Source organism: Rhinolophus sinicus, chromosome 16 (assembly GCF_057876585.1).
Source record: "Rhinolophus sinicus isolate RSI-liver-muscle chromosome 16, RSI-T2T, whole genome shotgun sequence".
Lineage (NCBI taxonomy): Eukaryota > Metazoa > Chordata > Mammalia > Chiroptera > Rhinolophidae > Rhinolophus > Rhinolophus sinicus.
In genome coordinates this window covers 38,306,929-38,334,059 of record NC_142516.1, presented here as the reverse complement: position 1 = coordinate 38,334,059, position 27,131 = coordinate 38,306,929, and the positions used below count along the sequence as shown (strand labels likewise).

The 27,131-nt window shown below is 43.5% G+C and overlaps 1 protein-coding gene across 2 annotated transcripts in view; it reads right to left on the bottom strand.

Moving 5' to 3' along the window:
• Positions 1–4,777: 4,777 nt before the first annotated feature.
• Positions 4,778–27,131, bottom strand: part of TLE1 (TLE family member 1, transcriptional corepressor) — an 84,323-nt gene continuing 61,969 nt past the window's right edge. For both annotated transcript variants that reach the window (XM_019736679.3, XM_019736681.3), the window contains exons 14-20: positions 25,917–25,993; positions 13,569–13,818; positions 11,593–11,840; positions 8,614–8,761; positions 6,497–6,647; positions 5,515–5,591; positions 4,778–5,374 (exon numbers count right to left, since the gene is read on the bottom strand). In XM_019736679.3, coding sequence (XP_019592238.1) covers positions 5,267–5,374; positions 5,515–5,591; positions 6,497–6,647; positions 8,614–8,761; positions 11,593–11,840; positions 13,569–13,818; positions 25,917–25,993 — 1,059 coding nt within the window. In that variant the 3' untranslated portion in view covers positions 4,778–5,266. The remainder of the gene's footprint in view (positions 5,375–5,514; positions 5,592–6,496; positions 6,648–8,613; positions 8,762–11,592; positions 11,841–13,568; positions 13,819–25,916; positions 25,994–27,131) is intronic.

Below are 27,131 nucleotides of genomic sequence, written 5' to 3'. Positions count from 1 at the left end.
TTCCAAATTGAGAATCAGAGGTGTATGATACATTCATGGAATTAAAAAATACAGGTATCACAAGAATACATCCGGAAGCTCTTGGCACAGTGCCTGGCACACAGTTCTTCCAACCACCTGCTGGAATGGGATCCTGGGTTGTCTTAGCCAGCTTATGTCAAACCGGTAATTCACATTCGAGACTGCCCATCCCTTACGGCTAGTTTCCTTAGGGCAGTGCATCAGCTACAGCACTTCCGTTACTATCAGCAGATTCTCCCCCAGTACCCCCACATGGGAATAATTTCACCTTAGCCATCAGCCCAGGGGTCACCTTGCCATGTACCAAGGTAACATCCTCAGTAAACACCAACTGACTGACTATATCTCATATAATTTGAAGAATAAAAGCATCCTATAAAATCAGCAGCTTATTGTTCTACACAAAGTATTCCAATTTTCAAAGAACAATTTCTAACTTTTAATTATGTATCACCACTCCAAATAAACACTGTGTACATTCTCGAGGTTTCCACTACATTAGGTCATTATGGGAGGTTTTCCAAGCCTTAGAGGATTCACATACTTCACACTGAGTTATGGCTAAGTAAAAAAAGCAACGCTTTTAAAAACTTAAATTTTGTTTTATACCTATTATAATATTCAGCTTCGAAAGTTAGTTTTGGGAATGGAAACTAACGCAAGAACAGTAACTTCAAAACGGCATGCCTTACATTTTGCCATTTTACTTTTAATCCTCAGCCCCAAAGCCTAAAATATGGGAGAGTGCAGTCTTAAGAGAATGTGAATATACACTAATAGTTTTTGAATACTAGGTAGACAATTAAGTTCGCGAACTTGTTACAATGATGTTGCTAACTTTTTTTGATATCAGAGGGCTTGTTCGTTATGAATTTGTACCAACTGGACACACAGTTAACCAAACGTACTATTTGGAAGTGCTGAAAAGTCTGCGTGAAAAAGTCAGATGACCTGAGCTTTTCACCAACAATTCGTGACTCTTGCATCATGACAATGCACCAGCTCACACAGCACTGTCTGTGAGGGAGTTTTTAGCCACTAAACAAATGACTGTATTGGAACACCCTCCCTAATCACCTGATCTGGCCTCCAATTACTTCTTTCTTTACGCAAAGATAAAGGAAATATTAAAAAGAAGACATTTTGATGACATTCAGGACATCAAGTGTAATACGATGACACCTGATGGCCATTCCAGAAAAAGAGTTCCAAAACTGCTCTGAAGGGTGGACTAGGTGCTGGTGTTGGTGCATAGCTGCCCAAGGGGAGTACTTCAAAGGTGACCATAGTGATATTCAGCAACGAGGTATGTAGCACTTTTTCTAGGATGAGTTCTTGAACTTAATTGTCTGACCTCGTGCGCTAATAACTCCACTGCAAGGATTACTGCTCTACATCAGTTCTCATTGGTCCCCAAACCAGCAGCCTCCGGACCACCTGGGAACTTGATTAAGAAAGTCAAATTCTCAGCTCCCATCCTGATCTACTGAACCAAAAACTGAGATTGGGGCCAGAGATTTGAATTTTAACTTGTCCTCCTGGTGATTATGATACCGACTAAAGTTTGAGCAAAACTTCTCTTAGAAACATGAACCCAATGAAAGAAAACCAAATCACTGAACTGTTTAAGTACTAGAAGTCTGGAGAGTAAATTCCCCAGGCTGAAAATCACCCTTAAATACAAACTTCATCTTGCTCAGGGAAGCCTGAAACTGTGGTGAGCTGATTTCATTGCTGAGCGAAGAGTGAATAGAAGATATCCCAGAGAAGTAAACCCAGGGATCTAGAGCAGAGGGCACGGTTTGCAACGTCATCACTCAAGCTGAAACTGATGACAGATGCAGCAGTCTCTCGATGGAATTAAACACTATGCTGAGATTCAGAATTTGATCCCTCTCTCTGATTTGTTGGAAAATTTTCGGGGAAGTCACAACCTCGGTGTGCTGTTAGCAAAAGTGCCATTTTAAAAATCCCTGTATGCATGTGCTATGGCTTTGGAGCCAGCTGCTATTTACAGGTCGTGAAACTGTAAAAAAATGATCCCATCAAAAACCCCATCCTGTGAATTTTTAATCCTCACTGTGTAGGTTATTATAATTTATGTCAAACACTTCCCTATCACCTGGCAAATAACAGAAACTTAATAAATGTCAATTATCGTATTGATGAAATATCTTGTCCTTATTATAAGTGGTAGGAACACCTAGTTACAAAAATACAAAACCAATCTAACCAGGACTTCAATTTTTACCTAATGAACTTCAATCCTATGGAAGAACTACATGGTAGAAAACTACACTCTAGGTATAAGACTATTCTAGGTATAAGTGATAAATACACATATACAAGATAAATCTATTAAAAAGAATAGGGAAAACAATTATTAAATTCAGTTATAAATTAGTGAACATAAACCTATCCACACCTATAATTTTGCACCAGACTAGTACCAAAGGGTATGGGTATGGTGCAAGTTGTAAATATTTCAAGTGAAATGAAGAGGAACTTTGGACACCTAGGAAAAACTACTCTATGAGATTTGAAAGAACACAGGGCACAGGATGAAACCTAAATTTGGTTCCACCTCCTGTGAGGCCATGGGGACATGGTTTCCCTGAGCCTTGGTTATTTCATTCAAGATAACGACAATCACCTACTCACATCTTCATACGTGAAGCTGCCTAGCACCTGTTGGTGATCAACATCTAGTTGAATCTGAATTTACTGAACCCTAATTTGAGATTCATATTCAAGACAAGAGGTATTACAAACATTTGGCTTAGCTGGGTTTTGCTTCCCACCTCTTGGGGGTGAGGGTGGTGATTCACAGCTAATTCCTGAAGTCACAGCTGAGGAAGAAATCATTCTCCCACTCACACCCTCAGTTCACAACCCTGTTTCACATACCCACTTCTGATCCTCAAGACCCCGAAAGGCAAGTGCAACATTTTATCATTCTTATTTAGGAGTGAGGAAACAATTGTCTAGGCCATTTTCCAAGATTCCAAATCCCCTGAGCAGAGGGACTAGCTCTAGAAGCTCTAGAACGCCTCTTACAGGACCAAACTAGTGTTTCATCCAAAAGCAAACTAAAGTGGCTTCATCAGCCTCAATATAACCCATGAGTTGACAAGCTCTAGACCTAGCCTCTCAGAAAATCCATTAGAGAAAGACTATGGAAGCTTGGGAACCTACAACGCCTGAAGGGAGAAAATGCACAGCTGGAAACAAGACTCTTTCTTTAACCCGGAATCCTTTCAAATGTGTCCCCACTTCTCCATGGACATACGGCTGCATAGCTAGAGATCACATCTCCCAGTCTTGGACGTGACCAAGTCCCTGCTCATGGACTGGGAATGGGAGTGATGAGCAAATTCCTAGTCACCTGCTTGAAAGCACATCCCTTCCCCTGAACTTCCACGGGAGCCTGTGTGGCAGCAAAGAACCCCGCTGCTGGCCTGGGCCTCTGCGTTTTACTGCGTGGGAGACACCGAAACCCTGTGGTCTCTAAGCCACTGTGTTGTTGGGTCTCTGTTAGAGCAACTTAACCTCTTCCCCACTACTACAGAAAATAGGGAAGTAAGGCAGGGAAAGAGAAAGAACAGAAAAGGTAAACATTATGTTAATAAACCATCAGAATCTGTAGTATAGAAACCTGCTTCATTATACAAGGAAGGGAATGAGAGGGAAATCAGCTTCAGTAATTACGGCTTTGCAGTTCGCTTAACGAGAAGAGAAAATATTTCACAGACTCTGTACATAAACAAATATCATTTTGGCAAAAAGCAAACAAAACAATGTTGTTAACTGTATAAAAACAAGGTCTGGATAACAAATGAAAAATATTAAGACAAAATGCCAACAACTCGCTGGATCGTAAGAGAACACAAACGTTAAAAATTCCTTAGATGCTATTTTTATAAACAGCCAGGAAACGTGGCTTAAAATTATTAATCAGTATTTTCTAAAACATAGCAGTAAATAATAGGTATATAAAGAAAGAGCCAGGTAGCCTTTTCAGGAGGAAACATGCATGGCAACATATTAAAAGCCCAGGGTTCGATTTCATCTAATCAAATTAGGAAAAGCTTGTCCATGAAGACAAGACCAGACTAATGAGAGAGAAATGGCTGGCGCTGCAGGGGAAGCCTCAATGCGAAGAATGAGGATAAGTGCTGGGTGTGGTTGGCTTACGTACAACAAATTAATATCATAGATCAAATAAGTATTAATGAAGACAAAGCCAGCTGACATTCCACCTTTCTTTCACAGGTTAATGAACTCTACAGCTTTGCGAACATCATCAATCTTAACACTAAAACCAGCCAACTCATCTACATTTCTTGAAATGTAAGGCTTGTGAAGGGAAATATAGAATTGAATATGCCGGGCCTTCCTAGAGAAAAGAATATTATTTCCTAATGAACCAGCAAGCAAAAGCAGAGCTATAACCTGTACCCTCCAATTACAAGAGTTTCCTAACAAAAGAATGCGTTTAGACCAAGCTATTTGAGTATCCCAAATAAAACAGTCGTCAATATACCTTCAGTTTACTCACTATTCCTAGTCTAAGCTTCTGGTAACTCAGAAGGGTTGATTAGGTTCTAGGGCCATGGGAATCCTGGCCAAGTATATTTACAAAATCAGAAGTGCATTTTGAAACTTTCTCTACAAATGTTTGGACTTTGCTTATAAAACCCACATTAATGATCCCAAAGCGTTGATAAAAACAATAAAGAAGGAAAAGGAAAACCACTTATTGGTACTAAAGCTTTTACTGTAATAAACCAAATATATTTACAATTTATACAAATGTTTAACCTTCAACAAAAATACAAAAAAAAAAACAAAAAAAACATTTCACAAGATGCAAAACCAGGAAACAAGTTCATTGGAGACACCACTGCTCTACCAAGGACGGAACGTGAGGGGAAGCACAAGGAACAGAAAGGTAATCTGGGCAGATGACACAGAAAGCAAAGGACGGGCTCTGCCGGACAGCAGGCTCTGCTCCTCCAGCCTGCCGCCCTTGGCCCCCGTCCACCTGGCCTCGGCGCTCCATTTGGTCTGGGTAGATAGGTGACCTTCTGTTGATGGACTCATCGCCTCCTCTTTGTAGACTCAAAGTAGTTTTGTGTCAAAGTTTCGAAACGGGTTTTCGTGTTTTCAAAGTTACAACTTCTCTATTTCTACAAATTCAAAACATTTTGGCCCAATTCAACTACAAACGTTAAACCGCATCTTTTCAGTAGATGACTTCGTAGACTGTAGCCTTCTTGTCCCCTGAGCCAGTGACTATGTACTTATCATCCACAGAGATGTCACAGCTGAGCACGGATGAGGACTCTTTGGACTAAAAGGAAAAAAAAATGGGCGCAAGTGTTTAATGTGAAACAGATACTCAGGGGCCCTGCTCCCTCCAAGGTACCTTCACTTCTGGTGTCACGGGAACACCGTGGTCACTGTCATTCTCGGCGAGGAGCCCTGACTTACCTGGAATATACTAGCTCCATAGGGGGTCCGCCAAGCATTGAGGAGGTTATCTTTGCCAGTACTCACAAACCATTTACCTAGAATTAGCAAAGGAACATGTAGTTTAACAAGATTAAAATTCCTACTCTACCATTAGCTACATGGACTTAACCAGACAGAGCATTTTATATCATGAAGTACCACGTCTAAAGGGTTGGGCTATGACATGACTAGAGAGAGCAAGTTTTAAATTCAGGCTCCTCTGTGAACCATCTGTGATTGTGGGTTTAGTCAAGCAGCAGTGGGGACTTTGTCAGCCTCCAAGGTACCTTGGTAGCATCACACCCAGCACACAGTGGGTCCTCAAATAGCAAGCAATGAAGTTGTTCTCCCTTAGTTAGTTTCCCTATAATAAAATGCAACTGGCAAGGATTAAATGACGAGCCTAAAGAAAATGCCAGACACAATATATAGCACACAGAATGTGGTAAGTGATAGCTACTGAGCCAGTCAGCCAGCCAGCCATCTCGTGATCAAACATGTGACTCCATGGGAACTTCTACCCTCTTTCTCTTCCTTGAAGAGTGTACAGTTGGGTTCAGCTAAATAGTCTATTCTCTGACTGTAGGTTCCTCACCCTGGTCAGTTCCTATTGATTTCCTCTGCTCCTTCCCCAGTTTTCTATAACTCCCCACCCAGCCCTCTTCAGAGTGGCACCTTATTGCCCTCCCACCCTCACCCCAGACTCTACCCACTAAAAACAAATATGTGTCAAAACCTTGTATGAGGCAATTTCATTGCCTGTTGACTTTTCTCAAATTAGGAAAACAGACATCACTATGCTCTGAGGGACATATTAAGACAAAAGAATTATTGCATCCAGCTGCTCAGACAACATTTTTTCCAGATATGATCGCTACTGTTATTATTTTATTTTATTTTTTTAGAAGTCTTTTCCATTTAGGCCACCAATGTTCTCAGGTTTCCTTTCAGCTGAACTCACCACAATAAGCAAACTTCAGGGACAGCACACAGCTCTCGTGGAGATGCAGCTGGTACTTGTCAGGCTTGTTCACGTGGAGAACTTCCACATTGCTGCTCTCCATGCCCACAGCCAGCCACTCCCCAGTCGGGCAGTACCCAAGGGAGAATATCTACAAAAAGCAGAACAGGCTCACTGATGATTCTGCTCAATAAACTCAGGCAGTAAAAAGGCAACATGAGAGGGGATAAAGAAAACAGCAAGAACAGGAGCATGGTATCAGCAAACTCCAGACTGGTAAAGTTTACAGGACAAGCGACTCAACCTAGATGAGCCACGTGTTAAAAAACTTTATGAAACGACTGGAAAAATCGCAACACTTCTATCGTGTGATGAAATTAAGAAACTATTCTTAATAATAATGGTATTCATGTGTGTTGTTTTAAAGGGGTCCTTGTCTTTTACAGACACGAACTGCAATACTTCTGGCTGAAATGACAGAATGAGACCAGACGGTCAGGTGTTACTAACTGTTAAAGCTGGGTGATGGGCCTCTGGGGATTATTGTACAATTCTCTGTACTTTCATATATGCTTGAACATTTTTTGTACTCTTAAATGTATGTGAAAAATTTCCATAAGTTCTTTTTAAAAGGCAGACCAAAAATAGTATCCTATTCATATTGTGAAAAGGGCTAAAACAGGGAGGACTGTCAGAAACACAACAAAGGGCCGGCCCGGTGGCTCAGGCGGTTAGAGCTCCGTGCTCCTAACTCCGAAGGCTGCCAGTTCGATTCCCACATGGGCCAGTGTGCTCTCAACCACAAGGTTGCCAGTTCAATTCCTCGACTCCCGCAAGGGATGGTGGTCAGCGCCCCCTGCAACTAAAATTGAACATGGCACCTTGAGCTGAGCTGCCGCTGAGCTCCCGGATGGCTCAGTTGGTTGGAGCATGTCCTCTCAACCACAAGGTTGCCAGTTCAATTCCTCGACTCCCGCAAGGGATGGTGGGCAGCGCCCCCTGCAACTAAAATTGAACACGGCACCTTGAGCTGAGCTGCTGCTGAGCTCCTGGATAGCTCAGTTTGTTGGAATGCGTCCTCTCAACCACAAGGTTGCTGGTTTGACTCCCGCAAGGGATGGTGGGCTGTGCCCCCTGCAACTAGCAACGGCAACTGGACCTGGAGCTGAGCTGTGCCCTCCACAACTAAGACTGAAAGAACAATAACTTGAAGCTGAACAGAACCCTCCATTACTAAGATTGAAAGGACAACAACTTGACTTGGAGAAAAAGTCCTGAAAGTGCACACTGTTCCCCAATAAAGTTCTGTTCCCCTTCCCCAATAAAATCTTAAAAAAAAAAAAAAAAGAAACACAACAAAATTTTAAGAGGTACAGAAAATTTAGTAGTATATATAGTTGTTTTCCATTGTTGTTCTATATTTCTGAGTGGAATCGTTTTTATTACAAAAAAAAGTAAACAAACAATGATGAAAAGGACAATTCTACTGTCAGAAAGCACTTAAAATGGCAAGCACTGTCTTTCCCAAAACAGATTTAGACTCATTCGTCATCTAAATAATCTTCACAATCCACAAAGTTGCCATTTTTGTATCATTTCAAAATTCTATAAATCTAGTCAGCCATGAGTTAATTTTGTATGGGATGAGGAATAAAATGGTTATCCACGGAGATGCTGCTGCCTTTTTTTAAGCTCCCTGATGCAAGGGAAATGAATTAACTTTCAGAGCTGTTGTGATTTTTCTCGACTCCTTGTGATATGCTGTGTTTTTCAAGCTCTGTTTATATGTGAATCAAATAATCATCTCTCATCCCCACATTAAATGGAGAGAATACATAAAACAGATCAGACACTACTGAAGGAAAACTGTGTATTCTTCCCTGCAGGAATCCCGTAAACAAACTCATACATAATAGCTAACATGTCTTACTTAACCTATAGGAGTTTAGACACCATTCTCTTTCAAGGAATTTTTTTGTGATTTTTTAAAAAAAAAATCAGTATCTAAAATTTAAGCCTGGTCTGTCTAGCTTCTATTATTGTGGGGGCATGAAGGGAGGGAGAGGACACCACACACACAGCACCTCATAGATTCCAGGAAGGAAAAAGCCAGTCACCTGTGAGGTGAAGTCGTGCTGCTGCAGCTGCCGCCCTTCGCGCAGGTCCCAGGATCTGACTGTGTTGTCCAAGCCGCCCGTCCAGAGCTTGGTGCCATCGTTAGAAATGTCAATACAGCTGGCCCCATCTGTGTGGCCCTGGAATTGCCTGATAAAACAAACCAGATTGAATAATGATTTCCTGCCAGAGCTCAAGGTAAACACTGTTGTGTTGTTAGTTTTGGACTCGGTGTGTGTATGTCATCTCTTCAGTGTCTGCTGATGTGCAAGATCAAACTAACCTTCCCCCGAGGAGGAAGATACAGCACCTGCACATTTTCTTTTTCTTTTTCACGATCCAAGTGCTAAAGAAATGGAATGCCATTTTAGGTCACTACACAGGAGAAGTTAAACACACTCCTCTAGCTACTCTTACAAATCCGTCTGGAAGGTAAAATTTCTCCCAGGTCTGGGAAAGTGTTTAAGTGTTAAAAGGAAAAAAAAAAAAAGACAAACACACCAAATCCCAACTGTATTCCTTAAAGACAACGAAGGCCTGGCCTTTAATCCTGCAGGTCTGCACCACTCCATTATACGCTCCGGGTCTACAAGTGCTCGTTTTCCTGAGTGAATCAACACAGCAGTGTCCTTCATGCCAACAAAGCATGAGCTCACATATTTACCCAACCTCACTTTCCATATCAGGAGGTGCCCTGCATTTGGATATCTGGACGCCAAGAGACAAAGATTCGTGCTGACCTCATGATTCCAAGGTGCTGAGCAGAGACAAAGCTAATTGCTGAAGGCGACTCGTCAGCACCTCAGCAAGACCCTGCCTTGAAGCTAAGCACAAAGTTGTTCTCTTAAAGGAGAACCTCGTGCTTCAGTCAAAAACACACCACCAAGAACAATTAACCAACAGGAATCTGCTGAGCACAGATGCTCCGCCAGGCAACAGGTGGGGCCTGCTGAGGGAGGGGCCAACGTGAGCCACTGCAGGGCTGGTGGTTTGCGGGTCCTGGCCCTGGTTCTGCGTGCCACAGGGAGCTGGCAGGAGAGTGACCAGACCAGGTGAGACATGTTCAGAGGCCCGATCGCTGTGGTGATAGGCATCATTAGAGAGCTGCTGGGGAATTTCAATACCAAGAGAAAAGTTTCCATGCTTGCCCATATTCCCAAAGAGCTCCACACTTTTAGCCAAGCTTGGAATCTAATGAACGTGTAAAAGAAAAAGCACCACTATTGCCCTGAATTCTGAGACAAGATGTGAACCACCACTTCAAAAATCTTTCCTTTGCAAGCTATTCTGAACTCCTGTCTTAGTCCTGTCCCCTCCACGTACCCCAATCCTCCCCAAGTCTGTGGCCACCCATGTGCACCCCAACCACCCAGTTTGCCTCCAAGCCCTCTCCGCTGGTCCCACAGGCCCAGAGCAGATTCTGCTTCACTGTTGAAAATGCTGATTTTCTTTTCTCCAAACACTCCTGAAACCCAGTGACCTCCTCTTCATGTCACCCTTTGCCTTTTTTTCCTTCTAGAATTCATGAAATGCTTTCCTTTCTGTCTTTGACCACAAATGTCTTTGCTGACTTACAGCAATTGGGGGTGTTCCCTCCATTCCTCCGTGCACACGTCTCAGTGGTACTGTCAGGTTCCTAGAAAGCAGATCCTACTTAGGACTGTTCAGAATGTGGCGGGTCACAGTGGATACAAAGATATTCAATAGACTCTATGTCACCCTGTGACACAGAGCAGCTGCTAGTCACACGTGGCCAGTCCAAATGGAGAACGAGACTTCTAAAGCACCACCCTATTATTTATCAGTATTTACCCCCAGGGACCAGCACAGAGCAGGGGTTCGGCACACAGACCAAAGAGCAGAATACCTGGACCCCGACCACAGCTCCACCATGCCCAGCTGTGTGACCTGGGGCAAGTGACCTGAACTTCTCTGCCTCTGGCTCCTCGTCTAAGGGGCTGTCAGCTCAGCTCCATTAATTAGTCCATTTTGCTCATTCTGAGGTGCTCAGTGACTGACAAGAGAAAAAACTGCCACACCGTCACCCACATGCAGGAACAGAGCCTGGCTCAGTGACACTTACTGGATTTCTAAAGAGGTTTGAAGGGAGAGTGATGATTGTTGTGATGACTTCCACAGTCCGTCCGTCCCTTCTCTCTGGCACATGGGGCCCAAAAGCATTAGAGGAGGCCTCTTAAACAATCCACAGCCTCAAATCACACCATAACCAAAGAGTGTTTCCTAGTGAAGATGAACTGTGAAACGAAAGGGCGAAAGGCATACTAGTTTTGCCTTGGATGTTTACAGAGTGCTGACATTTTTAAGACTTTTTTGTACCATCTCTGGTCTGAGCACCGAGTTGGGTAGAGGGAGTGAGCTGCCAGAGCAAAGGAGAGATACAGAGGTGGCAGAACTGCAGCTCTCACTATGGTTAGGAGGGCAGGTTCCAGGAAGCTGGGCTCGTTCCTAGGTGAACAACCCCTGGACAGGGCATATTTAGTTAGCTATTGAGAAACACGGAGGCTTTAAAACCATTTTGTGAGTGAAATTCGTAGAATCTCTTCTAATGTCCTTTTGTTGACTTTGGTATCCTTTATCAGTTGGCTACTGTTTGCACAAACAAGGCTCTAGGCAAAGCCAAAACCATCCAGCACTGAGGACCCTTCATACCACCGTGTAATCCAGGATGTGTTGCCCCCTGGGAAAAGCCAGGAATATTTTTAAACAAGTCTGGCATCTCAATGTGGCTCAAGAATGGGAACATGAGGGAGGTAAACATAAAGCCTGGGGACAGCCAAGCACAGCAGCCAGATGGCGAGCCCCCGAGGGAAGCAACGCAGTTCTGTCTTTGCACTCCCAAAAGCCAGGTTCAAGTCTGGAACAAAGCAGGGTTTTAATGTGTGAGCTCAGCTCCTGGGGGCAGCTGCAAAAGCAGGGGCGATAGGAGGCGTTCTGAATCCAAGGAAACAACCTGCGCTCACCTCACCAGCGTCTGGTTGTGCAGGTCCCACACGGCAATGTTGCCGTCGCTGCAGCAGGAGAAGCAGACCTTGGAGTCGGGGCTGATAGCCAGGGCGTAGCAGGCGGGGGCCGAGGACGTCAGCTCGGCCTTGATACGCGGGGTAGGAGCAGCCAGGTCCCAAATGGACAGAGTGCTGGCTTCCCCTCCCACTATGAGAGTGCAGCCATCGGGGAGCAATTTGCAGGAACGGATGTAGTTATCTCTATTCTGTGAAATAAACATAATTCAATTGCTGTAATGCGTTACACAAGCAGTAACAATGCTATGTTCTCTAACTGCTATCTTGGCTTTTGACTTGAAAAGTGGTATTTCATGGACACTAACAAGCAAGAGCTCTACAGTAAAGATCGGGATCCGACGGCAACTTTCTCCTTCAAAATAGTAAGCAAAACAAAGTCATAGGATCTCACACTTAAACATAACTGTACCTGATGTCCAGTTCCCTGCTGAGTGGACAGGACTGAGATCATCAGTAGATGTAAGGTAGGCGTGCACATACTTCTGCATGAGGAAACCGCTCTTCAAAGCCAATTTATAAATCTTCCATCTCATCCTCCTCCATTCTTTACTACTTGGAAACTGCAGACCTGCTGCCCATGTTTTAGTTTGCATTAGTCTTAACTATACCTAAAGCTGCCACTGTGTCTTCATTAGCCAGATGGAGCCTTGTCTAGGAATTTAACAGAGGTGCTTTCTTAAGTTGTAGCATGGCTGCTGTCATATTTAAGGCTCTCCGTCCAAAGGCCAAAGACATTGAAAAAAGAGGACATCCCTCTATTAAAATCAATACATATTAAAAAGGGAGGTAGGACCTAAACTGGTGGAACCTAAGATGACCCCCACCCCCAAAAGCAATGTAAGTGCTCTCCTTCAACCCAAATAGATAATAGCCAAATTCTTTCACCACGCTTTAACCATGGCCTGCTCTTCAAAGATTAGAGAAACTGTGAGCACATAATTTCAAAAAAGGTGATGCGTGTTACAAAAGACTCCCAACTACTATTAGAATGTTGAGCTGTGTTTAAGAATGTTTAAATGTCATGAATGGACATATTTTTAAGCCATTTCATTAAAAAAAAAAAAAAATAAGCCAATAACTACCCCCACCCTCCAAAAAATCTCAGAAATACTGCCACTTTTCTTTTTGGAAGCACTCTCTCCAGAATCCTCACCATTTGCCAGGCAGGCAGTGCGTAAACGGCACCATCTGTGAAAACAACATGTAGGCAGACATACCAGGGCCAGGGTGGCCTTCTTCCTACCTGAGGCCAATGGTATGTGGTCTGTGAAGCCTGGGGTTACAGTTTAGAGACGGGAACGTGTCCCAGCGTGTCTATGGTATTCTCATGCTCTGTGAGAAGGTGGATTGGGTACCTAAGAGAAGCACTCTCATGGCTCGTGGTTTGCTAACAGCGGCCCTGATTTCTTACAGTGTAATCTATTAACCCTTTCATGAAGTTAAGGTAACAAAACCCAGCCAGCTCTCCCAGGTGTCCCTGAAAACACAGACCCTGTTCAGAATGATTTTAATGCCATGTTATCAAATGTTTACTATTCAATATTTATCCAAAGCTGTAGGGAAATTAAAAGTTGAGTGGTTTGCAGGCTCATAGCACAGGGCTGGCTGTATTTTCAACCATTAAATGGGAAACCCCCTTTTGAATACACATTCAAACAAGGATAGGCTTCTGTAAACGACTGTAAAATATTTGTTTTAAAGAAATCCATCAACTCTGGGATTTAACCACTAAAAGAGCAACAAAGGAAACCTTCACATTTAAGGGAGAGGGATGGGGGTAGCTAAATAGCTAACACAGGAAACAGAATGGGCTTCCATTTCCTCATAATGGGAATAAAACCCAGGCCTGGACAGCTATTTCCTTATTGAGGCTCCAGGGAGAAATTACCCTTGTGCACTGGTTCCTGTTCACTCACCAGACAGTCGAGCTGAGAGACAGGGCTCTTATTGCCGGGGTGGCTGATGTCCCAGACCTTGACGCAGCCCTTCCCACCCGTGTACACGTGTCTCGTGGGGTTGCTGATGGTCACGGCACACACCACCTCCCCGTGGTTCAGGGTGTTGATCTGGCGAGCATGTCGGGGGATGCCAGGTCCGATGAGGGCATCGGGGGGGAAAGGGACAGGCTGCATCTGACCATCTGCAGTAACGTGGAAGGAGTATGCACTTTTGGACAGACGGTGATTGGAGAGAAGAGAGGACAGGAGAGGAAACACAAAAGGCATTTATCATAAAGCAATTAGTTACACCTCAGCATGCTTCTATGAGAAACACAAAGGAAGATTCGCTTGTTACGATTTCCTTTCAAAATCAGTAAGTTGAAGTATTTACTGATGGAACAAATTTAAAAGAGGTAATAGAAGTCTAGGGTGTACCAAAAGACACATATATTGAACTGTATTTAAAAAATATTTTTAGGATTTTTAAACTGTGCTTTATCCATTCCATAAAGCATTTCTTCAAATCCCATTATAAAACACTAAATGTGCTTCCAAATTAGTATACAATACCTCCTTCCATGCACCTTGTATCACTGTTGTCATTTCTTTGTGTAATTTAAAATGACTATTTTCCATGCTTAAAGATAAGCCCTTTAAGAACTCATAATAATTACACACAGTAAACAGTACATCTCAACACTAATCAACAAAAACAGCTTTCAAAAGATACCAGTTTAAGACCTGAACTTAAACTCTCTTTTGCTGACGAGAAAAATATAAGCGATTCTCTTAGGTCAAATGGCTTTCTGATAGAGATTTCAAGTTTCCTCCTCAACAATCTCCCTGTCTGCTTTGGCCACGAACCCCAGCAAAGCTCCCAGCTAAAAGTCTACTCTTCTTCCCAGCTTCCCTATGGCCAGGTCAGCCCAGGTTTTGACCAAAGAGATGTAGGCAGAAGCTGCTGGGCAGTACTTAGAAAAAGTTCTTAATGTAAAATTTACAAAGGCGACCCTGTGGGGAATATGAGACCTCTCTTTACTTTCCAATTAATTATGCTGTGAACCTAAAACTGCTCAAAAAATTAAGTTTATTAATTAAAAAAAAACAAAAAGAAGAGAAAAGGAATTTTAACGGGGTGGGGGTGGTGCCTGCCTTCTTCTTTCCTCCTTCCTGATATGAGCAAAATGACTGGAGTTCCAGCAGCCCTTTTGGGCCAAAAGGTGAAGTTGAAAATGGAAATCAATTGTTGGGGGAGGTAGAACAAAAACATAGAAGGCAGAGGCACTGGTGACACTATGGGAGAGAGAAATGAACTTCTGTTATTTAACTATTGTTTTCTTCTCCTGTTAAACACAAATTAATCCTAATGCACGCTTCTGTTTCCTCGTGAAAATTTTAACGCATACTTTTTTTCTAATGATCAAAATATTTAAACTCCAAGCACTAATATGTAACAGATGTTATAAAACATACATAGAAACACTTTGGTGAATGGAAGAAACAGGAGTACTAATATTTTTGCCCTGCATCAAAACTGATGGAATTACGCACATGGCACTTTAAACACCACTACTTCCTTCTTATCTGATGCATTGCTAGGCAATCTAGAAGTTCAACATTAAACCTTTTTTACATGACCACATACATAAACAATAACCGAAGTATGTAGCATTCCCTCTTTCCCATCACCCTCTGGGATATACCTGGGCGCTCTCTGGAATTTGTCATTGGCACCTTGCAGTCCCTTTACAGATCTAAAGACCGTGGGTATTAATACAGAACTTAAATCTTCATTTTAATGCTAACTCAAATTTTGTAAAATAACTTTGCAAACACAAAATTGAAAACTGACACAAGCCACGGAGTCTTTATTAGCCTACACATAAAGCCCATACAGCAGCTTATATCAAATACACGAAAGACTTTTAAAAGAACTTCCCCTTCCACCAACCAAAGAAAACAATCTTAGATATCTGCTATCTCCTGGCAAATTGGTTCCAATAACTAATATTGAATGGCTACTTGGCCCAAATCTTTAATATTACTCTTAATTTGAATAATTAAGCATATATAATGGGAATAATACACTGTCCTGGGAAATAAATACGCATGTAAATAACTTACAGCTCAAAGCTCTTATGTCACCAAACCACTAAATTTTCTATCTTTTAACCAATAGTATCCTTCAGTGTCCTTAGTAATGTATTAAGTCCACATGATATTTCAATACATGCACATTAGTTAATTGAACCTTGCCATTTATTATGGGATATTTGGAATCAAAGAGAAGGTGCAGATGAGAGACCACAAGAACTGCGGTTTAAGTCGATTCACGTTCTAGGAGAATTATTCAAGGTCCAGTATCAAGTCATGTGATCCTGATATCAGGCACCATGACCTGGGTCTGAAAATAACAAACAAATAACCAAGTGAAGTTGGAGAAATGACCAGTGAGTATTCCCTAAGTAAAATAAATTGAACATATTTTAGAAGAACTGTGGGTGAGATCTGGAGAGCACTTGCTTCTCAAAGCTTTTTTGTCACGAGAATAACGTGAAGGTTGGTTTCCCTGTTTGCCGCAAATGAAGGTGGGGGCGTCCAGGTGGGCCAAGTTTAGCCATTCTGGATTTTTAGGGGAAGGAAACTTTATTTTTGCTTCCATTGGAACTCTGCTTATGATGGAGTTAAATGTTCCAGATGAACACTGATGCACAATGTACAGACGGAGGGCTGTTCGCTTATCTCTGGATGATACCATCTCTCTCCCAGGTGTCCACACAGACGGTCTGTGATCATCATACTGAGGCAATTTAAACTTTATTCACAGAGAGCACACAACTGCCGTCACACACTGTGAACGTAGGTCCATCCCAGGGGAAACCCACGTGGATGTCAATACATCAGTCACAGGGGCCTCAGGGGAAGCTGGCGCTGCCCGCTGTGCTGCGAGCCTAATGAAATGAATAAACCTGAAGGGCACAGAGGGCAGATGGGTCTCAGAGAAGGAGGGACTGGAAGGAAACACCAGGGGAGCAAACCAAACGGTTTGGCGTTAGTGGTTCACCGCCAGGAAAAACAGGACCATCTTTGAGAAAAGGTCACATTCATGGCACATCATGATGATGTTAAAAGAGATGCCCAAGGAAACTTACCTTCTCTGCTGATGAGGAACTAGGAAAACTAGAATCGACCAGGAAGGGGAACTGATAAACAGATAGTATTTACAAGTATCTCTCAAGCCCAAATTCAGAAAGGAGCCAGCTACAAAAGAATGTATATGGCGTGAGTGTATTTACAGAAGTTCAATCACAGGCAAAACCCACCTATTGTATTAAAAGTCTGAGTGCTGGTTACCTTGGTGACTGGAAGGTTCCCAAAAGGGGGCTTCTTTGGTGCTTGTGGTGACAAGTCACTGAGCTATACACATACAATTTACGCACTCTTTTGTAAGTCTATCTCAATAATTAAAAGCTTAGATTCATTTGTCTATTCAAGAAAAAGTGGAGGGAAGGGCTCCCAACCGATGAACATGTTAGATAAGGTCCACAGTAAGTCGATAGCTCAGATTTTGGTTTAAATGAACCTGAGATGTGAAGCGTCAGCTCAGTGGCCTCACTAACTGTGGTCTTTATAACTGGCCTGAGTACCTGCAGCCTATCATGTGTCTGTTTCCTAATCCATAAGGTAGAAACAATAATAATAAAACACAAGGGTTGTTGTAAGGATTAAAAGAGATAACAGCTGCAAAACTGAAACACTAACACCGTGCTTGACAGCAGCAGGGGCCTTCAGGCAATGACAGTGCCGACAATATTAAACACCCAGGACTTTAAAAGAGGAAGTGAGGATATGTTGAAGCAAGGGCTCTTATCTGGACCAGTGGAAAAGTGTGAGGGTCAGGAAATGCGGAAAAGGAGGACGATGTGGTGGGAGTCAGGAAAACGCAGGCAAAGAACAGGCAAGATAAACCAGGAAATTCCTAAATCCTAAGGGCAAGTGAGGGTGGGGAGACAACGGCAAACAGAAGCGGAGGAAGTTGGGATATGACTGTGGCAAACCGCAGGGCAGAAAGAACAGTCCCTCGAGCCCTCATTAGGGTGACACTGCCATGGCCACCCACCTGTACCCAAGAAAGCCTCAGAGAGTGGAGCCCCCAACTCACCCCACTTTTTGAACCCGCAGATCAGCATCTACATGTGAAATCTGGTTGCAGAACTGAACAAAAGAAGGCCCACTGAATGTCACAGATTTAAAAACTGAATAAAATCAAACATGTTCAGAGCAGGAGACTTCATTTATTGGGCACAAGACAGAGGGGGAGGAACTCAGAGTTCCCACCGGGAGTCCTCGCAGCAGCGGTGGTGAACTGGAAAACAAGACTGTGTTTCCAGGGAAGCAGGTTGTTTTTCCCTAGCAGGCTGGCTCCTGTTAATGAAACTATGCTGTGTTCTGTGGCCAAAGGAAAACAGGTGTTTACAGAGTTACTGGTTTGCTGTAAATAGACAGGAACAGCAGTAAACAGTAATGAAGAACCACGGGCCTCGGAGATGATGGCTGTGGCCAAGACCCCACTGCCTGTGCACTTGGCCTCTCCTGACGTGGGATTTCCTGTTCTATTAACAGGTATCAAAAATCTGATCATGCCAAAAACCCTCCCTTGCTCTTCAAGCTCTTCAGGGTTCCTCAAGCCCTTCATAATTTAGTGTCGGTAAGCCTCACTTCATGCGACCGTCCGGTATCCTTCACTCCTAGCCATGTGGCACAGGCCAGTCCCCTAAAATATTGCAGGCTGTCACATCTCCACGTTGTGCACACACTGTTCCCTCCTGCTGAGAACAGCAACGCCTCCCTCCGAACTACACTCACATCCTCCCGCCCTCAGCCTGCCACAACCTCCCCAGCCAGGAAGATTCTCTTCCAGGGTCCTGGCTCGTCCTATCAATCTCGACGACGGCACATATCACACCATGGACTATTGACTGCACGTGATTCCATTTCTATCTTTCTCATTCCAGGTTCTTCAGGGACAGGTGGGAATGACTTCTGCAGCCAGCATACAGCTGGCACTCACTCAGTAAATGAATCCGATCACCCTAAGCTGTTTACTGCTACCCAGCCACTTATAAATCCAGGTATGAAAGGTCGCCCTGCAAGGAAAGTCAGCTACAGTAAGAACATGGACAGTCCGCTAACCCCTGGGGTATGCCAGTCAGCTTTTCCCAAGGAATTTCTAGCGGTCGCACCAAATATCACTAAGAGATGGTATCCACGTTCCCAAGGAGGGAAGCAGTCCCTAGAGAGCTGATTGAAGTGAAAACAAAAGGCAATGAGGCAAAACAACAATAACTGAGTGAATTCCACGGCCCCTCCCCAAGTCAGCAGAGACCAGTGGATGCGGGAGCCTCCCAAAGCAAGCTAAGGCAGGAGCAGCCACAGGTCACATGCAACAAGCTTGATCCTGTGTCTGGCCATTGAAAAGAATCCAGTCAACCGCAAAAAGTGAGTTAAGAGTTTCAGTTCAGTCACTAACGTGATTTGGGGATCATGTCACTTATTTGGGCCTCTTTTCCCTACTGTCGCAACGTGCCCTGACAAAACTTATATCCTATAGCGTGACTGCTGAGGTGCAAAGTAAATGACGTTCTGTGGACAGCACTTCCAGAAAAGTTATGAAGCACGATATAGATGTAAGCTTTGGTCCCCATGTCTCAGGAGGTAGCTCGCCATCCCTTAATGTTTGGAGAGGAGGGAAACCCACACAGGACAGGATGACTAGCCCATCCAGCTAGTAAGTGGGAGAGCCAAGATTCAAGTTCAGGTCAGTCCAGCTACAAAAGTGGCGCTCTAACCTTTACCTTAGCTCCCACGTGGCACTACCATCGACATCCTCACCTCAAGAGGGATAATGTGGTCCTAGCAGGATGGAGACACCTACCCTGCATAAAAGGACACACTAGGCATGTCGACATATCAGTGTACTTCTTTCTAGAGCCCTGGGCACAGTAAGATTTGAAGGCTGGGCTATCTGGCTCATTCTAAGATAGGGGAGAATAATGTGAGTTACGATTCTGGAGGATACTCATAGCCTGAAGACCTAGGACAGTGAAGGTGGTGGGGCAATGATATGGGGTCATCAGAAAATCAGAGCCATATTATCCTAAGCTTTCGGGAAAAGAAAACAGGTCTTCAGGAATATAATTCATCTACTTACGGCACAATCTCCTTGGCCAATATAAGAAGCTTTACCTTTAACATTTCTTAGGGTCTGCACATCTAACCGACAACATCTACAAAATCCTTTCCTTCTTTCACAGGATTTTTCCAACTTGGTGTCCCGACAAGACAGAGGGCCTTAGTGACAAACTACACGTGGAGGATTTCCAAAGCATGGGAAGACTTTTTGTTTGTTTCCTTATTTAGCTGAATATACTGCTGTTCTCATTTTTTAAAAGGCAAATGCAGAACTAAAAATGGGTATGTGAAAGAAAAATTACTAGACAGAGAAAACAAGAGCTGGCCTAGCAGATACACTGGGATGCTCTCTGGCTACAGTCAGCATTTATGATTCTGAGTGCCAGGTGCTACTTCTTCATCAATTAAACATTTCCAAATTTGTTAACGTGCTGGGGCAGAAGCTACAGGTTGCTAATGCAGAACAAAGGTACAAACCAACAGATTACTGGACGAGAGGTAAAACAAAGAGAAGTTTAAAATACAGCCATCTCAAAGCTCAAGTCAAAAATTCTAGCCAAGATACCAACCATTATAGGCAAGAAGTATTATCTGCACAAGAACTGTACAAACTATACTTAGATCTGATCAGCTGAAAGTCATTTCTGAAGAGGGGGAGAGAGAAGGGAAAGACAATCGTCCAGCAGCTAAACATAACTGACATCAAAAGAAAGGGACTCACATATCAGTATCATCTCAAGAAATTAGCTATACATTCTTAGGTCATCAAAGGGAAGAAAAACAAGTTAAATTAAACCTGCATGGTGATGATAAGGCACAAAACAGGCACATTACTTTTAGCATTTAATAGACAAAAAACAAAGAACACCCAAATATCATTAAGTAAAAAGATGGCTGAATTAACTTCAAATCCACTAACTAAACCAGCTGTGGAATCTAGACACGGTCAACAGAGGAACCAGCACAAAATCAGGAACAGAAAAAGTGCATGTGGGGGGGTTGGAGGGGGTACTGGCCACTGAAATGTCTTCTTAGCTAGAAGCCAGGGGTGGCCTCTCTACACTGCTGCAAAACATGTTTTCCTAAGAGGTGATTTTACCCCCAATGTAGTTAGCACTGTCTTTTCCCTTTAGGCTCCAACTCCAAAAAGGTACTTTAAATATTTATTTAAACACTAAACAAGTGGGTGGAAGATTTCTCAATTACACGTCTAGCATTAAAACACAGGGTGAAGGAACCTGGAACTAAGCTGGAATCTTAGGCCAAACTATTATTAGTGTGAGTTATTACTGACCTCTAGGTGCTACTACAGGAGGCAGGCAGAGCACAGGCCCCGGTATTTATGGGGAGGAAAGCACTGCTCGTGGGGGTGGGGGTGGGGGGGTGAAGCACAACAAAGAGACGTCAACCTGACGACACTTCTGAATTTCTTTCACCACTGATCTCCACAGAGCTCAGGGCAATACACTTCCTAAAACTGAAAATTAGTTCAAGTTAAGCTGACCAAACAATACCAAATAAATTTCACCTTGCAGATTTGGAAATATAGTCAGGGTTCCCACTTATAAATTAGCACCACTTAACTCTAAGATGCAAAATGTGAATCTCCTTTGGAAAGGATGAGTGACAGGGTCTTAGACGATCGTGGGTTCACCTCCCACCTAGTCAGCGCAGCAAACATTTGCTCCCTGGGTATCTATCTACACTCAAGGGGACAAGGGGATTTCAGAAGCTTCGATTCTAGTGGGGGAAGAAGCAGATAGAAATAGGACACATAGACATGAATGTGACTCGAGGCCAAAGTGTGAAAAAGTGTCACACGATGTTACAAGGTGCTACTGGAGAGAGTTCATATATGGGAAGGTGTCGGCAAAGGCTTCATGAAGAAGACAGCAACTGAAGTAGTCTTTGAACAGAAAATATTTCCACAGGAAGAGGGAAAAGACTGGTGAGAAGGGACATTGCTCTAGGTATAAGGAGGCATCGTCAAGGAATAAGGGGTTATCCCATTTGGCCAGAGCACAAGGTGCAGAAAACAGAGGACATGAGGCTGGAAAAGCAGCTGGGGTGATATTACCAGAGGAACCTTAAATGCCACCATCAAGAGCTTATATGCAACTTTTGAAGACCTCCTAGTAAGAAATGGATCAGATCAGATAAACACTGTAGAAAGGGAAAAGCTTGTCTAGGATCTTATCGCAAATGTGGATAGAAACAAGTGAGGATTTTAACAAATAAAAAGACTGGGTAAAAATGGGAGTTAAACAAGGAAGAATGTAAAGGCTAAAGTTTGGACCCAGATGTCAGACAGAATGGAGACTATGCCTTTATCAAAGATAGAGAAGTTAGGAGAGTCTGATTGGGGAGAGAGAGAAATGACCAGATTAATTGGGAAACCCCACTGAGACCTTAGATGACTTTACCACCAAAAACAAGTGCAGAGTCGTATTGCTCTAGTCCATTTTGATAGGCCACAGGGCCTTTGCATATGCTGGTTCCTCCACCTAGAGTTTTATGCTCTGCCCCTCCCTACAGGGTTAATATAGCTCAGAAAACACTTCTAAGAATCCTTCCTTGACCCTCCCAGATGAGATCAGCCTGTCACAGGCTTTCATAGAAGAGTGTTCCTTTCTATCATAGCTCTTATCTCAATTATAACTATGCATTTATTTTTGTGATTATTTGATTAATGCTGTCTCCATCACTAGGCTATGAGCTCCCAATAGGGTCCCCCACGCCTATGCAGCAAGTCTCAGTGAAATCTGTGGAAGAGAGAGCAGGAGGGAGCTGACTAGATTTTAGTGAGCAGATGATGTGGGAACCTGAAATCATATCTCACAAGACAGGGCTAAAGCAGTGGACATACTCAGGCAGAAGAGATGCCTCGTGGTGAGATGGTGGTCTCCAAATATATCTAAAGAGCTGTCATGAGGGTGATAATGAAAGCGGCACACTGTGTGGTCTCAGGGGATAGGAAAGAACCAGAATTGATGGGTAAAAGTTCCAGGGAGGCAGAGCTCAGCTCAAGGACTGGAAGAGTTTTCCTACGGCCAGAGAAAATAGAACACTCCAGCAGCAGCAAGCCAGCCATCACCAGACGCGCCCGGTCAGAAGCACACAGCCGCTGGTGGGGCTATGGTAGAAGGCGTGAGCCACAGAGGAGCGTTTACACTAGAGGCATTTCCAGGTCTCGCCAGCCCCAACTGAACTCTTCTGGCTGCACCATTTTTAGGAGGCACTCATCCATGTGCACATGAATCCTTCAAGTTCCCTGCTGGGAGCCTTCTCACACTGTCCCCAATAACGCTGTCCTCTCTGCCCCCTCTTCCCCGCGGGCTTATTACTTCCTGCACAGGAGTCAGCTTCCAGTGTATCTGCCTCACCCTAAGCCCTGCCCTTCCTAATTCTGGTCCTTCTTTACATGTTTGCCTACAACCCACTCTCTGTCTTCACAGCACTTATCACTGATTACAGACTAACTCAAGTATTCATTGTTCCTTCAATGTTTCTCCACCATATGAGTAGCCCCCACCCCCTTCAGGCAGGGAAGGCGAACTTTCTCCTTCCTGGAGCATGCCCAGCACCTAGCACAAGCCTGACACACAGCTCTTGCTCAAACATCCATGAATAGCCACCCAAATAAATATTATTTCAATTGGCATCTCAGAGAACGACACTTGCAAAACCACCTTCACCCAATCCTGGACATAGTGGTTTCTCACCATCTCTCTTAAGTGTCTCAGACCAGTGCTGTTCAGTGTGGCGTGCAAATGTTTGCTATTGTCCACTAGTTGAGAAGCATTTATACAGCAACTTAAGTCAGTTCATGATTCTTACACTAAAAAATTGGGATATTTTGCATCTTTTCCCTCCTATTCATCTGTGTTATTATGTAACAAGTGCATCAATCTTTGTCATACTGGGAAAAAACTGGTCTGTCATCACAGATGGGTTGAGAAGCACTGCCTCAGGCAGTATTACTTCACTAAATAATAAGAAGAGTTACTAATTAATGAATTAATATGGGGAGTAAGACTGTGTAGCCCAGGCCCTGGTGACAATTCATTTTCCTCTCTGACATTAACTCCATCTTGCTCGTATAATGTGCTCATCTCAAACTTGAAAGAGAATCCTAAAAAATATACATGAACCGTTTTAGACGGCAATGACCGCTCTATTCCAGAGGCCAAGGGAGAGAAGCACTGCCATACGGGAGAGCCTCACACCTTTGCCACTGTGCCACAGTTCCTGGGCACCTCGTATCCTAGTTTACGCGGCTGTGAACACAAACACAAGGTGCTCATAAGCCAAGGGCATGACTAGCTGGCTCTAATAAGCAGGGCACCAGTACTGTCATTCACTGAAGGTTTAAACTTTGTGTCTAATCATGGTGTGGACACACATGACACATACACACAGGCAGGAACACAGTTACAAGGATCTGGGTCCGCATGCCAGCCTTGGAGACCAGCATTGTAGTTCACAGCTCCGCTCACCTTCCCCCACATCTGCTGCACACAGCACCTTCAAGGCAGGGTCTTGGCGGCTGGGCACACCCCATACTTCTGCCTCTTGAAACTGGCTTTCCCTAATGGTCAGCTGAACTTGGCTTTATTTGCTTATTATTTCCCCAAAGATTCATCAGTTACTATTAATTATAGCCTCTATCCCAATAGAATTGATTTGTTCTTTATCCACTCACCAGTCAGTGGGAAACATAACAGCTACCTTGCCAGCAGCCACATATAAGAAAAACCCGTAAGTGCCCCAGGACATCCCAGACTGGACACACGGGGGCATGCCCAAGAAAACACACAACACTGGAGTTCATGGGTATTTAATTGGGAGGAATCTACCAGCTAAGTACACATCTGCAACACTGCCCCACTCCCCAGTCCTGGTCTGCCCTGGGCCCAGATGTCACCTTCCATTCTTAACACCTCTAGTCACTCCTAACGTAGAGAAAAGCCTCATTTCATCCGCAGTCAAATCACTATGAAATAGATATTATCATGCATGAAAAAAAAAAAAAAAGTGGAACAATGGGAATCTGCTTTCCTAAAAGCCGGTGAGGGATGGGATAAAGAATTCCATTTTTCCTCATGCTAGTGGTTTATTTGAAACAAGTCCCCAATCAAAACCACAAGGATGACCAGAGAGTTGAACGGACCACTCAGAATAATGCAATAATGCAGTAATGTTTGCTTTCAACTTTAATTTATGTGTCCATTACAAACGCACAAAGGTCGAGGGTGTAACAAAAATAAACTGAAGGCCTATGACATGTATCTCGATTTAGAAAAATCAACAAAATTGGAACCGGCTTTCTGCTGTCTTGTACCCTTAGAACAGGCAGAGTGTTTGCTGGGAGGTAAGACATGTTCCCATTTACTTTGTATACAAATTGAGGACTTTAGGAATTCTTTGACATCACATTTCTGATTATTAACACTATGGAAAGTAAGTGATTCCAAGTGACTCTGGAGGAACAACCAACAGGGTTTTGCAAGTTCTGAATGCTCTTTGGCCCTTTAACCTAACTTTCTTGCTTCCTCACACAGCTTTTTGTAATTCTGGACCTGTCGGAGTAAGGCACCGAGCAAAACTGTACTTGGGGTCAACCTTGGATGTTGGCATCCAATGGACCTACCCTTTACACAACTCTCGTTTCCACCAAAATAAGGAAAAGGTGGCACTCAGCTGGGTATGCAAACTTCTGAGATTTCCTTTCAAATTTCTGAGATTTTGAGAGTTCATGACAGCTTACTGCCCATAACACAGTCCTGCTGAAAATCACTTGCAGCTCCCCTCTAAACATGTGGCAAAGCAGAGCAGCTTTCTAAAGAAGGGTCAAGCGAGGAGCGCCAACCACCCTTGGTCCTTGCATCCTTACCCTGTCTCCAACAGTTTCTCTCCAGAAATAACTAACTACATGACATTACCCACAGTGAGAAGACACAGGCATGATACCTACAAGGTGCCTATTTATAGAAAGTGTTAACACTCAGAAAAAGACACTAGACATCTCCTTGGAAATGCCCAGATCTACGCTTCCTTTGGAATTCTAGTTTGCTCACAACCATGACTAAGTAACAGCCTTGAAAACAAAACCAAGGAGTTGGAGGTACTTACGGTTTCCCCCCAGGGATTCCTGCCAGGTTGGGAGGGATCGTAGGTACTCGCATATGAGGGGGAGGATCAAACCCAACCTGGAAATAAAATAAGGCATCGCAGACTCAGTATATACAGGGTAGGCACTTCATGAATGTCTTTCAAGACTTCTCACTGGAAACTCACAGCTTCCTCAAAGCAACATCAACAGGAACAGTACCACGTGCTAGCATTTTCTAAAGGAAGTGTTATAATGCAAGAAGTAATACAACCACCTCTAAACACCACAAGACAAAATTTTTGTTCTGGGAGGTGGGATGGAGTGTGATGTCTTTGTGCACCGAGAACAAGCTTCTCATGGTCAGTACTTCCCATGGATTTGGATGTTCTGCCTTGTCCAAACAAATACACACGGCAGTGCACTGTCGCAGCCAGGATTTCTCAACCTTGGCGCTAACATTTTGGGCCACATTGGTCTTTGTCGGGGGCTGTCCTGGATATGGCAGGATGTTTAGCGGCATCCCTGGCCTCTACCCTTCAAGTGCCAATGGCATCCCCCAGTTGTGATCATCTAAAGTGTCTCCAGATATTATCAAAAGTCACTAGGAGTCAAAATTGCCGCTAGTTTCTTAGCACAGGGCTAAGTTAATGCTTAAGGATTCATACATGATATTGTACACCTGAATGAGTGTCTAGTCCCTCAGCTGCCACTTTGCTTTAAACCGTCTTGCCCTCCACTGCACACAGCCTTTCCTACTACTGCAACATTAAGGGAAAAACCAATAAACTTGACTCTCACTCGAAGTTACTGGGAGTAATGTTATTTGAAGAGGGGAGAGGAGAGAAATGCACGTGTCATATTTCAAAAAGCCACGAGAAAAGATTCAGGGACTTTTATCTGCTATGGGTTATAATCTAGCCCCTTTTACTGATGCAATCAAGGACTGCACAATTTTACCCTTCACGTGCAGTTTTTAATCTTCCCAATCAAAAATGGGGCCATTTACACAGTGGCAGAAGGAAGGGCAAGAAGACAGAGAACCTGTCCCATGGTTTCAGTCCTTTGGTGTTTCTGCCTGTTGCACTAAGATCACATTTACACCTGAGCTATGCTGTTGGGTTTAAAAAATAATATAAGCACGGAAAGAGAAAATTATGGCTTCTCAAATATTTTTTTTCCTAAGAATGAAAGAGGAAAAAAAACAAGAAAACCAATGAAAAGGCTTCTGTGAGCTA